Source organism: Oncorhynchus tshawytscha, unplaced genomic scaffold (genome assembly GCF_018296145.1).
Source record: "Oncorhynchus tshawytscha isolate Ot180627B unplaced genomic scaffold, Otsh_v2.0 Un_scaffold_4_pilon_pilon, whole genome shotgun sequence".
NCBI classification, from domain to species: domain Eukaryota; kingdom Metazoa; phylum Chordata; class Actinopteri; order Salmoniformes; family Salmonidae; genus Oncorhynchus; species Oncorhynchus tshawytscha.
The window spans coordinates 1,521,326-1,536,338 of NW_024609834.1; the positions used below are offsets into that span (position 1 = coordinate 1,521,326).

The 15,013-nt window shown below is 40.9% G+C and overlaps 1 protein-coding gene across 7 annotated transcripts; it reads right to left on the reverse strand.

The window, feature by feature from the left end:
- Positions 1-3,468: 3,468 nt before the first annotated feature.
- Positions 3,469-9,598, reverse strand: LOC112263769 (interferon regulatory factor 8). 7 transcript variants are annotated; one of them, XM_042319641.1, is made up of 10 exons: positions 9,413-9,598; positions 8,980-9,153; positions 8,236-8,295; positions 7,553-7,736; positions 7,173-7,264; positions 6,809-6,917; positions 6,048-6,095; positions 5,531-5,935; positions 5,222-5,337; positions 3,469-4,669 (listed from the first exon to the last, which is right to left on the reverse strand). In XM_042319641.1, exons 2-10 carry the CDS (start codon positions 9,151-9,153, stop codon positions 4,472-4,474), a joined length of 1,386 nt encoding a protein of 461 aa, XP_042175575.1. In that variant the 5' UTR covers positions 9,413-9,598; the 3' UTR covers positions 3,469-4,471. The 7 variants fall into 7 exon arrangements, with proteins under 7 accessions (XP_042175575.1, XP_024296110.1, XP_024296111.1 ...); XM_024440342.2 differs by having other exon boundaries at positions 7,164-7,264; positions 9,413-9,597; XM_024440343.2 differs by having other exon boundaries at positions 7,173-7,267; positions 9,413-9,597.
- Positions 9,599-15,013: the final 5,415 nt, after the last annotated feature.

Below are 15,013 nucleotides of genomic sequence, written 5' to 3' on the forward strand. Positions count from 1 at the left end.
GCCTCTTCAACCTCTCCTTCGTATCATCTGAGATCCCCAAGGATTGGAAAGCTGCCGCGGTCATCCCCCTCTTCAAAGGGGGAGACACCCTGGACCCAAACTGTTACAGACCTATATCCATCCTGCCCTGCCTATCTAAGGTCTTCGAAAGCCAAGTCAACAAACAGATCACTGACCATCTCGAATCCCACCGTACCTTCTCTGCTGTGCAATCCGGTTTCTGAGCCGGTCACGGGTGCACCTCAGCCATGCTCAAGGTACAAAATGATATCATAACCCTCATCGATAAAAGACAGTACTGTGCAGCCATCTTCATCGACCTGGCCAAGGCTTTCGACTCTGTCAATCACCATATTCTTATCGGCAGACTCAGTAGCCTCGGTTTTTCTAATGACTGCCTTGCCTGGTTCACCAACTACTTTGCAGACAGAGGTCAGTGTGTCAAATCGGAGGGCATGTTGTCCGGTCCTCTGGCAGTCTCTATGGGGGTACCACAGGGTTCAATTCTCGGGCCGACTCTTTTTCTACTATGTTATTGACTTGTTTATTGTTTATTGTTTACTCCATGTGTAACTCTGTGTTGTTGTCCGTTCACACTGCTATGCTTTATCTTGGCCAGGTCGCAGTTGCAAATGAGAACTTGTTCTCAACTAGCCGACCTGGTTAAATAAAGATTAAATACAGAAATAAAATAAAACATCTATTTGGGTGGGGCAGCTAAAGCATCATCAACAACAACTGTCAATCTTTAATCTGGTTTGTGTTTACTGTATGTCCCTTATTTATGGTAATTCACACAGTCTTTCTCCACATCCTTCTGTCCCGGGTTTCTGTTACCTGCTTCTCCACCTTGTCCCTGCGGTTCGTGAGACCAGGATTCACATGATACAGTATCATCCAATCATCAGCACTGATACAGTAACTTAATAACAGTAGTCACAATACAGTATTCAAAATACATCTCAATACCGTTTAGAAAGTGAAATACATATACAGATAGTAAGACTATAAAAACATGTATAATATTGAACACACGTGAGAGAAGAAAACCGTGTTTGCCACTAGGCATGACTCTACCCACAGCTTCACATGCATTGTTTCTTGTAAATGTTGTCTTTCTTTTTTTTTAAAAGGCAAACGATCTCATATGTAGCCTAGATGTTACCTTAACTGAATGAACACAATTCTCGTTTCACATCAAAATTAAATAAATGGAAAACATAGCAGTACAGTAAATGCTACATTTGTGTTCTGCTTTTACATACGTCTGGGCTCACATAGGAAAAATGACATCTTTTTGTTTCCTGTGTGTTTGTGTGTCAATGATGAATATGATGAAAGAGGATGAGGGGATTCACAGACCAAAACATTGTGAGGGAAGAAGGGGGGTCATTGCTGACTCTACAGTCCATTTCAGAGACATCTTGACATTTTCAGAGAAGTAAGCGACAAGTCTGGCCACAAAACCAAAAAGAGAGAAAGCAGATTTTCAAAGAAATACTTTGGAGAATAGTAATTCCTCTTTATTTAATCTTTAATTTCTTTGATGATTCTAGTTAGTTCGTGAGAGGCTGAAGTGTATGTCAGTATCTGGCATAATAAACTCAGCAAAAAAAGAAAGGTCCCTTTTTCAGGACCCTGTTTTCCAAAGATAATTCATAAAAATCCAATAACTTTACAGATCTTCATTGTAAAGGGTTTAAACACTGTTTCTCATGCTGTTTCCCATGTTTCCCAGGCCTGTTGTAAGGCAGGTTGCAGGCTATCTCAATGCTGTGCGTTACAGGGAAGACATCCTCCTCGCTCATGTGGTACCCTTCCTGCAGGCTCATCCTGACTGTTACTTTTGATTTTGACCCCCCTTTGTTCAGGGACACATTATTCAATTTCTGTTAGTCACATGTCTGTGGAACTTGTTCAGTTCATGTCTCAGTTGTTGAATCTTGTTATGTTCATACAAATATTTACACATGTTAAGTTTTCTGAAAACAAACGCAGTTGACAATGAGAGGACGTTTCTTTTTATGCTGAGTTTACATGTGTAGAGAACATTCCATTCCATTACTACTGTAGTGTCTGTATGCTACCACCACAGCTGCTGATGTTAAATGGAAGACTAGCTTCTTTATGATAATTTATTGTGGGAAGCCTCAGACGCCACAAGGCAGCGTTGCAACACAGGAGACATCACACTGCAGATACTGCAACTGTGGACAGAAAACATAGGCTCGTGCTTTGTGCATAACCGCACTCTATCCCCCCATAACCAACTTTTCTCATTATAACTAGGGACAGCAGTTTTTCCTGACCGCTTTATCTGACCAGGAAGTCTGGGCTCTAGTTATTATTGTCCTGGTCAGATCACATAAGTAGAGTCAATAGGCCCATTCTATTCTTCTGAATATCAGAGACACAGGGGGTTAAATTAGCCTAGTCTCAGAGAGATCTTATTTGGGGGGTAGACTTAGTTTCCGTTGACAGTTTCTGATGGCTTGCAGTCAGTTCCTGCTCGTTGAAACCCTGTGGAGGGGTTCTGACAGACATGTAACACCTCTACATGTCTGTGGACCACACGTGCACGCGCACACGCACGCACACACATGTATCCGAGCCAGTACGGTTCTGGTCATCCCTGTAGTGTGAATCAGGCACAAGTCAAGTGACATAGATTACCTAGACTGTTTGTGATGAGAGTGTGCGAGTACGTGTGTGGCATGTTAGCAATGTTTTGTTGCTGAATTCCAAATAATTAAGTGCTGAATGACCTGAGAACTCTAATATCCGTGTGGGTGTGAAGTGGAACTGAGAGTGAGGGGGGGGCATGTTTGCTTTTTGTGTAGGTTGTTCTTTTGTACTTGAGTAGTTTCTCATGAATGGAGATGGAAGAGTAACCCATTCTCTAGAAGTTAGAAATAAGAACAAATAAGGAATCCCCCACAGAGGGAGATCACAATGACCTTTGTCTCTCTTCTTCTGCTCTCATCCTCCTTTCTCTCCATCAGCCATGTCTTACTCACTGGGGATGTCCTAGACACTAGTTTCCCTACTCCAACAATAGAAAATGTTGGCTGTTGTTCCATCACTAATATACTCATTCACTCAGACACCCGTGATTTCACTTGTGGGATGTAAGTTCACTTGTGGGATGCATGTGAAGGAGTTCCTTGTATACTGTTGTGACAAGCAGCGCTACTGCCATGTAACAGTCGGTGGTGGCTAGTATGTGTACACTTCTCTGGAAGATGCTTTTTTAGGCTGGCTGCAGCTTTGAAAGTATTCAATGAAATACACAGACACAGAAAACATATGTAATTTTACCATTTATTCTGGCCTATGGTGTGCTGAATAGTTTTAGTTGTGGTTTTCAAGCCATCATCATAGTATCAAAGATATGTTCAGTAAGTGACTTCATAGATATTGCAGTATAACACCTCATAAATAAAATGCTAGCCAAATGAAGAGATTCACTGAAAGGTTTGATAATTCTTTATTTATTTGAAAAATGAATTCAAAGAGAGTAAAACAGTGGACAGAATAGGATAGTAAAACCTATCTATATCAAATACAATCCAAGCAATCATGTTGCTGTTAAAATCTCTCATACAGTATTCAGAAAAATATGTTTCTACAGTACAAATAGAACAAATTTAAAGGATAAGGATGTTCTACATATAAAGAAAATAGGTAATCTGGTGTACTGGTACCTAAATGTCCTGCCTTCCTTTTAGTTATGCTGTCCCTTTATTGTCCATCCATGTTTAAATGTACTCTGATATGATGACTAGTATGGCGTATTGGATTGAATATCAATCAAATTTTCCCTAATAAAAAATACATTAAAGGCAAGTGAGAAATCTGACAAAGAAATCACACAAAAGCTAGTCAATCGATAGACACACAAATTCTAATATAACATTCGACACTTCAGGGTTTATTCAATCAACTTTACTGCTGTATTAAATTAACCACATGTTGTTTAAAAATGAATAGTGATAACCTTGATGATAGTAGGTTTACAAGACAGAATAGTTCAAACTACTATATTTTGAATTGTATTACATTTAAACTATTTTTCTTCTGGATTGGGGGAAACATGTGGTATACTTCCTGGGGTGTTACATTTGATGAGTAAACCTTTTAATACCTTTACAGCACCATTTGTAATAAGGTTGTATAGTACTTCCCTTTCTTGACACACAGTGTCTCTGTAACACCCAAGCTGCGTAGCTTTGGGTCCTATCAGTTCACACCTTGCAAGTATTGGCTTTGTTCCGATCCTCTATCCCATCTCTTTCTCCATTCATCAAAGTATGCCCTTGCTGATTGGCTCTGAAGAATTGAAAAGCATTGCTGTAAGCAAGGGCTAAAACGTGTGAGAGGCTGAAGTGTAAGTTAGTGACATATTTCACCATATGTCATGTCAGTCCTTTCTTGTTATATCAATGAGGGGGAGTGAAGGAAGGTGCTCTGTTCAGGCGGTGATGGGCATGTTGTCCCTGTAGCAGGCTACCCTCTGGGGGGCGGTGTAGCTACACAGGTCCTGGTAGATCCGGGCCATCTGCTCCCCGGCATGCAGCTCGTCTGACTGGATCTCCAGGTTAGGACTGCTGTACTGGGAACGACGCATGCTCACTGCATCCAACAGCTGCTGGCAGTTCACTGGAGTGACCTGTGGCCGAGCACAGACAGAGAAAGAAGAAGAGAAGGGGAGAGGGAGAGAAGGAGAAGGGAAACTGTAAGCTCAGTCTGCCAGCTTCTGACAGTAGACTGGAGTGATCTGAACACAACCAGGCAGGTAGAGAAGAAGAGAGGTAACTGTTAGCTCAGCTTGTATTTTTAAGGTACACTCTTAGAAAAAAATGTGCTATCTAGAACCTTAAAGGGTTCTTCGTCTGTCCCCATAGGAGAACCCTTTGAATAACCCTTTTTAGTTGCAGGTAGAACACTTTTGGTTCCAGGTAGAACCCTTTTAGGTTCCATGTAGAACCTTTTTCTAGAGGATTCTACATGGAGCCCAAAAGGGTTCTTCCTGGAAGCAAAAAGGCTTGGGGACAGCCTGAAGAACCCCTTTGGAACCCTTTTTTTCTAAGAGTGTAGTGGTGCCCTTTTGACCAAAACACCTTGAAGACTAAAGTTACCTCTATTTACTCAAACACATTCTGGGACTGTGCTGGGGGGATACCACATGTTTCAGTGATCCAGGGGATATAACCTCTGTTACCTGGACGATGATAAGTTTGGTCTTGGCTGTGCTGAGGTCATGAAGCTCCTCCCCGAAACACAGGGTCACCATGGGGTCAGGGGCGGGAATCTGGCCCTCCTGGTACAGCTGGAGAGCTGGGACAAACAAAGCAGACAGAGAAGAACTTATTACACAGACAGAGAATGCTTCATCATAACTGCACACTGATGAGTGAAGGTATGTACTCCAAAGAGTAAATATCAGTCAAGAGTATATGTATTCCTGTCCTCTTCAGAGCACAACATCCTAAATCAACAACAAAAACAACATGAGTTCCTTTCTCCTCACCTTGGAAGAACCTTCCTGTGTCAAAAATCTTGACCACATCATCTCTCTCCAGTTTGCAGGGCCCCCCAGGGCTGTAATGGGGGCCCAATCCCCCCAACCCGCTCCAGAACACACGGCTCTGGCACAGCCTCTTGATGAAGATGCCCTCGCGGTTGGCACGGACCAGCACACCCCTCTCCAGGTGGCCCAGGAGCTTGCGGGTGACATGGCGTTGGCGCTCAACCTCGATGAGTTCAGCGGGAGGGAAACAGACGTTCTGCAGGCTGTCTGGGAGACCGTAGGGGGACCTGTGCTGGACCAAGGGAGGCTGACCCGGAGAGATACGACAGCCATCAGCATGAGATGTCACCACGCTGTCCATCAGCTTCCCCCCATAGAAGAAGTTAATGATCATCTGGGAGAAGGCTGGAAACAGAGGGAGGGAAGTGTTGAGTAAGCCACCGCATTGTCTTCTATTAAGTCTCGCAGAGGAATGTAAATAAATACATCTGTATTTAGAAATACTGAGGAAACATACCGGCATTGAAAGAACCCATCGGCGAGGGATCTTGATGTCCCGGGAAGACTGCAGGGAAATAAAAAGAAAAAGATAACTGACTTTGTGGTATAGATTTTTTTCTATTATGGAATTCAAATATTGCCTTCCTCTTACATATGCAGCATGCTCGTTAAGATGCAATGATCTTGAGTGACCGTGAAAAACATCTGACCCCTCTATCATGTCATGATTTGTCATTTCATCAAAAAATACAGCCCGTCAAGCACACGGGCGGCGTGACCAAGGAAGAAACACCTTAGTCAGCAAAGTGCTAAAGGAAATTAGCAAATCCTTCCCCCTCTAGAATCATGTAAACAAGCTTGTGTTAGAAGCCATAACTGCAAGGTAAAGTCGCAGTTTTGCATCGCTATAGATACGCAGTTATTTTTAAACAAATAAATCTCAACTCTCACAAAGGAGGAACTGTAGCCTCATGCTGTAGCCTCATAGAACATACCACAATAATGCCCACTTTGATACAGGAGACATAAACATGCAAGTTTCTCTACAAAATGTCCTCATGGAAAACTGTTAGACAGATACTTTTAACAAGGACAATATGATGAATAGGCATTTGCTAACTCTAATTAAATAGATCAGATAATTGACATTTGTTCCAGTCTTCACTGTATGAAAGTGTTTAAATGGACATGACACCACTGCATGTTGGCGATACTCCACTAGATTGGATGACACTGCTAAAGAAAAGAACCATTGACTGAGTGGAGAAGGACCCTTACCACTGACACTTCCCTGGGACCAGTACTCTGGACTGGGCTGCATCCTACAGCCATCCTCCTGGGGAGAGTGGCTCCTCTTGATAATGCCAAGGTACTCATCACTAGAAGACTGTTAATGGAATGACACACCATGCATTAGTCTCTAATAACCATACATCAACAACCATACATATAAAAGCTGCTTTAGAAACAGAAGCGGTAATATAGTTGGTAGTGGAAGACAGAGAGACAGAAAAGGAGGGAACACTTGACAGACATTAAAACAAGAAAACAGAAAAACAGAGTGAGTGAAGTCATTGAGAAATATAGACAGAGAGAGGAAGGGAAGAAATGGATGGAAAAAGGAAAAGCATACCTGCTTCACCTCTTTGATGAGCTCCTCCAGGTGTGCAGAGCTGCAGTCCATGTCAGTACTGTCACCAGGGCTAGATGTCAAAGCTGCTGCTGCACTTTTACCTGCTGGAGCAGAGGAGACAGCATGGTTGTTAGTCTTATTATCACAGCTATTCTTTCTATTTACTACGGAAAAGGCTGATGGTCAAATGTAAATCAAGTCTCAGCAGCAAGCTGTCTTTGTCCAGGTGTCTATGTTTTCAACTCTGATCAAGGCAACGTCCTGCTGCTGAAACATTAGTGACTTTTAATAAATAATTTGCATTGGTGCAATTTGACTCTACATCCATTCAATGCAGGTGTTTATAATGTTCATTATTCTAATGTCTCCATAGTGAAATATGAACTCACTCTTCTGCTCCTCCTCGGGGACAATGCGGTACACCTTGTAGGGCTCAGAGATGTCCAGCTGGGACCTGTCTCCCACCTCCTCGAAGTCGGGGCTCTTATTGAGGGCACACCGCAGCCTGGTCTTCCATGTAGCAGGCTCAGCCTTCTCCCCCTCCTTAAACTTCCCCTTAAACACCGCCCAGGCCTGCAGGGAGGGAGCAGGTACATTAGAACGACAGTCATATTAACACACATCAAAACATAACACATACCTGCTGGTGCTGTCAACAACTTGTTATATTGAAAAAGGTCTGGAACTGAATGATAGAGATGAGAAAAGTCCACGATGAAGCCATGCATAGAAGTAATTAGAACTCAACTACTTTGACAGGCAGAATACAATTAATCACATGATAAATACAGGTAGGATACATGAAACAAAAGGTTGAATTGTAATGACATGAAACTGGACAGGTTCTGGTTTAAATGATTTGTTAGCTGTTAAGTTATAATTACATATAATTACACAAAGATATTAGATTTTCAATGTAATTTTTCTCTGCTTGTCTTATTATGACCATGGGCTCTATTTTAGCTGGCTCCAAGGAGGCGCAAGTGTCAAATGCAGATTAGTTTGCAATTTCATCATGTCAAAACTGGTACACTGGCATTTTCCAGCCATAACGCCAGGTTCAGCAATTTACCTGTCTAAAATCAGCTCGCTTGCACTGAGGGGGGAAAGGTGGCAATATTTGAGGTGTGTCCTTAAAAACAAGCACAAAAGTGACAATTTCATGGAGCGCAAATGGGAAGTTCAGACTCACAAAAAGCAGGTTAACGGTAACACAGCTGATAATGGCATGGATTTTGAGAGGTAGCCTATCCAGGCATGATGCACAGTGCCCATGAAAGAGAGATGTGCTTTTTATGCCAGTGAAATTCTTATTTAGAAACATAAAAAAACGATTGGTTTAATTTAGTTTAATTACATATATTTTTTTCATGAGCATAGCCTAACCTCCCCTTATTCAAGATCATCAATAACCTACAGAACTTGAGACAAATGTATGCATTACGCCATGGAATGTGTTGAGGGCTTGTCACACCTACAACTTGTTAATTCATCAAAACCTAGCCCTTTCGTGCCCCTGCCAGCTATTGTGTTTATAATTAAACCAACAAAACGTAATTCACACCCGTTCTATTTGTATGCGCATACTCAACAATGAATGTGTATCTTATGTGCGTTACAGGTGGTGAGAATGTTTAAGTTAAACCAACAAAACGTAATTCACTCCTGCTCGATTTGTAGGCGCGGAAAAAAAGTGTGTTATATGTGCCTCTTCAAAAGTCGTGCGGAAAGCTACACATATCGGTGATCTAAATATGCTCTCAAATCCACCGCTATCAACACAATCCTCGTTTGAAATGTGTGTCAATGAACCTACCTTGAAGATAGAAGCGTCTACCTCCTGGTTGTAATCCTGCTTCCCAGCATGTTTCCAGGGGATACGGAACATAATGCGGCTGTCGTCCTCCCAGACCAGCCCCGGGTACTGGCCGCTCTGGATCTGCTCAACTAGCCACTGTTTCAGCCTCCGACCGCCCGGGTTTACTGACATCTGTAATAAACATTCACAAGACATGTCACTGTATGGGCTGAACGTTTGTTTTAATTGTATGCTTGTTTGTGATAATTAGGAACTTATTTCAAGAGAGAGCGAGGCAGATATAGAGGGAGGGGAGAGAGAGCAATAAGTAAAACAAGATAGTAATGGTTTATTATTTCAAAACAACTATCATTTTCTAATAGCCTACGTTTTATATAGGTAGAAAAGGGAACACGCTTGAAGAGTTTAAACAAAGACAACTAAATCTTACCTTTTATTTTTGTATTGATAAGTATTTTAGATATCCTTCAAATAGCTTATTGAAGACTATTGTTAAACCTTAATACCAAGTCGATGTCTCAGCGTCAATAGAATAAGTCTTTACTCGTATAACAGTTTAATATCTTCTTTCAGGTGAATGAAGCATTGACTGCAAGCTGATTGGACAGATGCGTTTCATTTGTATCCAATAAGGTTTGGGAAATACTTATAGACAACCCAATCCGGATGTCTTGTTCTTCGACGCAGTGTCATTTACAAGAAATCATCTGACAGGAGATATCGTAGGGTCTATGCCACAGTTGGCTACAGACGGCGGGTATTGAACAATCCTGGATAATAATTAGTAAAGGACAAAGGGGATTTCACAGCGTCATAAAATACATTTTACTGTAAAGGTTGGCCCAACAGGTATTGTTCCTTCTTGTGCAGGTTCTACTACAGTTTAGGCTACATTCAAACATAATGTAGGCGTCGGCAGGGTAACTTTCAGGTCGGCTATGGTTGACTGATATCTATGCTGAAATAGATGCAATTATAAAGTGTTTATCATGTTACCATGTTAGTTTTTATTTCGTGAGAATAAGAGTGTCCAAAAAAAATACAACGTTTCTAATGCCAACATGCTTATTCAAAGGCCTCATACTGAAAGGACTATACATTGATTGTACAAAACATTTTGAACACCTGCTCTTTCCATGACATTTACTGACCAGGTGAATCTAAGTGAAAGCTATGACCTATTAATGATGTCACCTGTTAAATCCACTTCAATCAGTGTAGATGAAGGGGAGAAGACAGGTTGAAGAAGATTTTTAAGCCTTGAGACAATTGAGATATGGATTGTGTATGTGTGCCATGCAGAGGGTGAATGGGCAAGACACAATATTTAAGTGCCTTTGAATGGGGTATGGTAGTAGCTGCCAGTTACACTGGTTTGAGTGTGTCAAGAACTGCAACACTGATGGGTTTTTCACACTCAACAGTTTCCCGTGTGTATCAAAAATGGTCCACCACGATTCATTTCAATTTTAAAAGCTTCTATGCAAATGTATATAAATCAGAATTAAACAACAGTTGGACTGATACTATAGCCTTCTTAGACTCAACAACTCTGAAGCAAGACAAAAAAGAATCACTAAAAACAGAGATCACCCAAGAAGAAATATTAGATATGGTTAAAGCATTCACATGGAGAAAAACACCAGGAATGGATGGCTTTCCCATAGAATTCTATTCAACGTAACAGGTGTCAGTATTGGTAAACATGAATATAAACTAATCTTATTGGCAGATGATCTCTTGATATGCAGTTGCAGTCGGAAGTTTACATACACTTAGGTTGGAGTCATTAAAACTAGTTTTTCAACTAATTTCTTGTTAACAAACTATTGTTTTGGCCAGTTGGTTAGAACATCTACTTTGTGCATGACACAAGTCATTTTTCTGATAGGCTAATTGACATCGTTTGAGTCAATTGGAGGTGTACCTGTGGATGTTTTTCATGGCCTACCTTCAAACTCGGGTGGCAGGGTAGCCTAGTGGTTAGAGCGTTGGACTAGTAACCGTAACCCCCGAGCTGACAAGGTACAAATCTGTCGTTCTGCCCCTGAACAGGCAGTTAACCCACTGTTCCTAGGCCGTCATTGAAAATAAGAATTTGTTCTTAACTGACTTGCCTAGTTAAATAAAGATAAAATAAATAAAAACTCAGTGCCTCTTTGCTTGACATCATGGGACAATTAAAAGAAATCAGCCAAGACCTCCACAAGTCTGGTTTATCTTTGGGAGCAATTTCCAAACTCCTGAAGGTACCAGGTTCATCTGTACAAACAATATTATGCATGTATAAACACCATGGGACCACGCAGCCGTCATACCGCTCAGGAAGGAGACGCATTCTGTCTCCTCGAGATGAACGTTCTTTGGTGCGAAGAGTGGAAATCTATCCCAGAACAACAGCAAAGGACCTTGTGCAGATACTGGAGGAAACAGGTAGAAAAGTATCTATATTCACAGTAAAACAAGTCCTATATCGACATAACCTGAAAGGCCGCTCAGCAAGGAAGAAGCCACTGCTCCAAAACCGGCATAAGAAAGCCAGACTACGGTTTACAACTGCACATGGGGACAAAGATCATACTTTTTGGAGAAATGTCCTCTGGTCTGGTGAATCAAAAATAGAACTGTTTGCCCATAATGACCATCGTTTTGTTTGGAGGAAAAAAGGGGAGGCTTGCAAGCTGAAGAACACCATCCCAACCGTGAAGCACAGGAATGGCAGCATCATGTTGTGGGGGTGCTTTGCTGTAGGAGGGACTGGTGCACTTCACAAAGTATCATGAGGCAGGAAAATTATGTGGATTTATTGAAGCAACATCTCAAGACATCAGTCAGGAAGTTAAAGCTTGGTCGCAAATGGGTCTTCCAAATGGACAATGACCCCATGCATATTTCCAAAGTTGTGGCAAATGGCTTAAGGACAACAAAGTCAAGGTATTGGAGAGGCCATCACAAAGCCCTGACCTCAATCCTATAGAACATTTGTTGGCAGAACTGAAAAAGAGTGTGCGAGCAAAGAAGCCTACAAACCTGACTCAGTTACACCAGCTCTGTCAGAAGGAATGGGCCAAAATTCACCCAACTTATTGTGGGAAGCTTGTGGAAGGCTACCCGAAATGTTTCACTCAAGTTAAACAATTTTAAGGCAATCCTACCAAATACTAATTGAGTGTATGTAAACTTCTGACCCACTGGGAATGTGATGAAAGAAATAAAAGCTGAAATAAATCATTCTCTCTACTATTATTCTGACATTTCACATTCTTAAAATAAAGTGGTGATCCTAACTGACCTAAAACAGGGAATTTTTACTAGGATTAAATGTCAGGAATTGTGAAAAACTGAGTTTAAATATATTTGGCTAAGGTGTATGTAAAATTCCGACTTCAACTGTACCTGACCAATATTGAAAACTCAATGCCCCCTTTGCTAAAAATATTTACAGAATATTTGAAAATCTCAGGATATAATTTTAACACGGATAAAAACAAAATACTGGAAATAGGATTTTTTTTTTTTTAAATACTCACGATATACAGCAATACTTTAAGTGGACCACAAAAAAATATAAAATACTTAGGATACTTAATAAGTGACAACAAACTACAAATATATACAGATACATTTATTCCATTACTCAACAATATGAAAGCAGATCTAATTCAATTCAATTGTCTTCCCATAAATCTTGCAGGTAGAATAAACCACTTTAGAATGTCATGGCTGACAAAGTTTTTGTATTTATTTAACCGAAGACAGTCTTAGAAAAAGTGTACTTAGTCAAAACAGACTTTTTGGGGGAAAATAAAATGCATAGAATAAAAAGGAAAGGTTTACATCTTCCTAAATCTGAAGTTGGTTTTAACCTTCCAGACTCGGTAATAAGGAAAAATGGGTACATACTGAAGATGCGCATGCTCATCCACAGAATCTTTTCACATGTCTATTTTCAAAGGATAAAGCTAAGAACACTATCACAACATGGAAGAAAATTAAACGTATTCTTGAAGAACCAATATCACTTCTTAAAAACACAACCTTATGGAACAATCCTTGGAGAGCTTTTCAGAATTCACAGATAAATTGGTCAACATGGAAAACGTAAGGCATTGAAACCGGAATTGACTTGGTAACAGGAAATACATTTATTTCCATGACAGAATAAAAAATCCATGCAACTTAAAAGTGAGAGATCACAAAATGTATATTTGAAAACTTTTGGGCATCAGAGCAACCTTGAGGGAATCTTTGAGTCAGATAAAGGATGTTCATATGATCGGGAAGATGTTCATATGATCGGGAAGATATACAAAACCTAGAGAGCAAATCCAACTGACAATCTCTTAGAAAAAAATATAAACTATTGAAACCAAGACTTTAAAAAACTGATGTTGGCATAAAATGGAAGGAAATTTGGAGCATAATGAAATTACAGCTAACAAAAAAGTATGCTTAATCCAGTTTAAGATGATGTATAGAATGTATTATACAAGAGACAAAATTCACAAATTCTACATTACAATGGCAGAATCATGTCTTAAGTGTAAAACTAATAATGACTCAATAATCCATGCTTTGTGGACGGAGCTAGAAAGTTGGGTGTTACAATGTAAACTTAATTTTTATCTGTCTGTCTGTATATTTCAAGACATGGCATAGTGAGATACCTGATCGGTGGGACAATTATCTTCTCATCACTCATCTTGAAAAAACGGATACAGAAAACTTGGAAATCAATCAATCCGCCATCATTAACACAATGGAAAAATGTAATGATATATTATTTAAATATTGAAAGTGCGTGGGTTACGGAGGGGGGAAAATGGTGCAGTTTCAGGCCATGTTGAAAGTGATTCGGGCACTGGAGATGGGGGTGTGTGCTAGTGGGTCTGGCCAGGTGGGATGTAGTTAATGTTTGTATGATGTTGTCATTTATGTGTATGTTTTGTATTGTTTATAAAATCTTACAAAAAAAAGAATGGTCCACCACCCAGAGGACATCCAGCCAACTGTGGGAAGCATTGGAGTCAACATGGGCCAGCATCCCTGAAGAACGCTAACGAAACCTTGTAGTCCATGCCCCGACCAATTGAGGCTGTTCTGAGGGCAAAAGGGGATGCAAGTCAATATTAGGAAGGCGTTCCTAATGTTTTGTGCACTCAGTTTATATGCTAAAAATAGCCTGCCCTACAGCAGATAGCCCATTTCATCTGATTAATATTAAAACGTTATTCTACACAGGAATGGTTCAGTGGTTTCAACAGGTACTGCAGGGTTGAATACTGGTGGAGAGAGTTAACTTGTTGTGCCCAATCCTCAGTATTGTGATCACACAGCCTTAGTATGTATCATTTCGAAACTAAGAAAAGCAGTTGTGGTGGAGTTAAGGTCACATGTCTAGGGTGCGTTTTGAGGATTTGAGCCATGTCGTGGTCTGGCCTCACCTGTACGGAAAGGGGTGGAGTCTGTACGGGGGGGGACTGTTTGGGGAAGCTGGGGGTAGCATGGTCTCTGGGTCAGAGAAGGACTTCTCACTGAGGGGAACAGAACACTAATTGTTACTACTGTGTCCATGCCAGCCTGGGGTGGCACAGCGAAGGCACCCTGTCTCTGACCAACCCTCCATCTCTGGGTCTTTCCCTAACACATACACAAATAATATTTTTTTCAAACCAAGCTGCTTACCTATTGCAGATTCAGTCTTCCCAGCCTGGTGCAGGTCTACAATTTTGTTTCTGGTGTCCTTTGACAGCTCTTTGGTCTTGGCCATAGTGGAGTTTGGAGTGTGACTGTTTGAGGTTGTGGACAGGTGTCTTTTATACTGATAACAAGTTCAAACAGGTGCCATTAATACAGGTAACGAGTGGAGGACAGAGGAGCCTCTTAAAGAAGTTACAGGTCTGTGAGAGCCAGAAATCTTGCAAAGGGCGTCAGTGTCTTAACAGCGCGATTTGCCAAGGCAGGATACTCTGAGCGCAGCCCAATTCAGAAATCTGGCAGTGGCTTCTGATGAAATTCAATTTTCACAGAA

Excerpts from the sequence above, each read along its gene's own strand:
- LOC112263769 (XM_024440341.2), bottom strand. The coding sequence starts at position 9,153 with ATGTCAGTAAACCCGGGCGGTCGGAGGCTGAAACAGTGGCTAGTTGAG. Across the intron at positions 6,096-6,808 it reads GTCCCAGGGAAGTGTCAGTG|TCTTCCCGGGACATCAAGAT; the intron begins GTAAGGGTCCTT and ends ATTTCCCTGCAG. Across the intron at positions 5,338-5,530 it reads CACAGGAAGGTTCTTCCAAG|CTCTCCAGCTGTACCAGGAG; the intron begins GTGAGGAGAAAG and ends TGTTTGTCCCAG.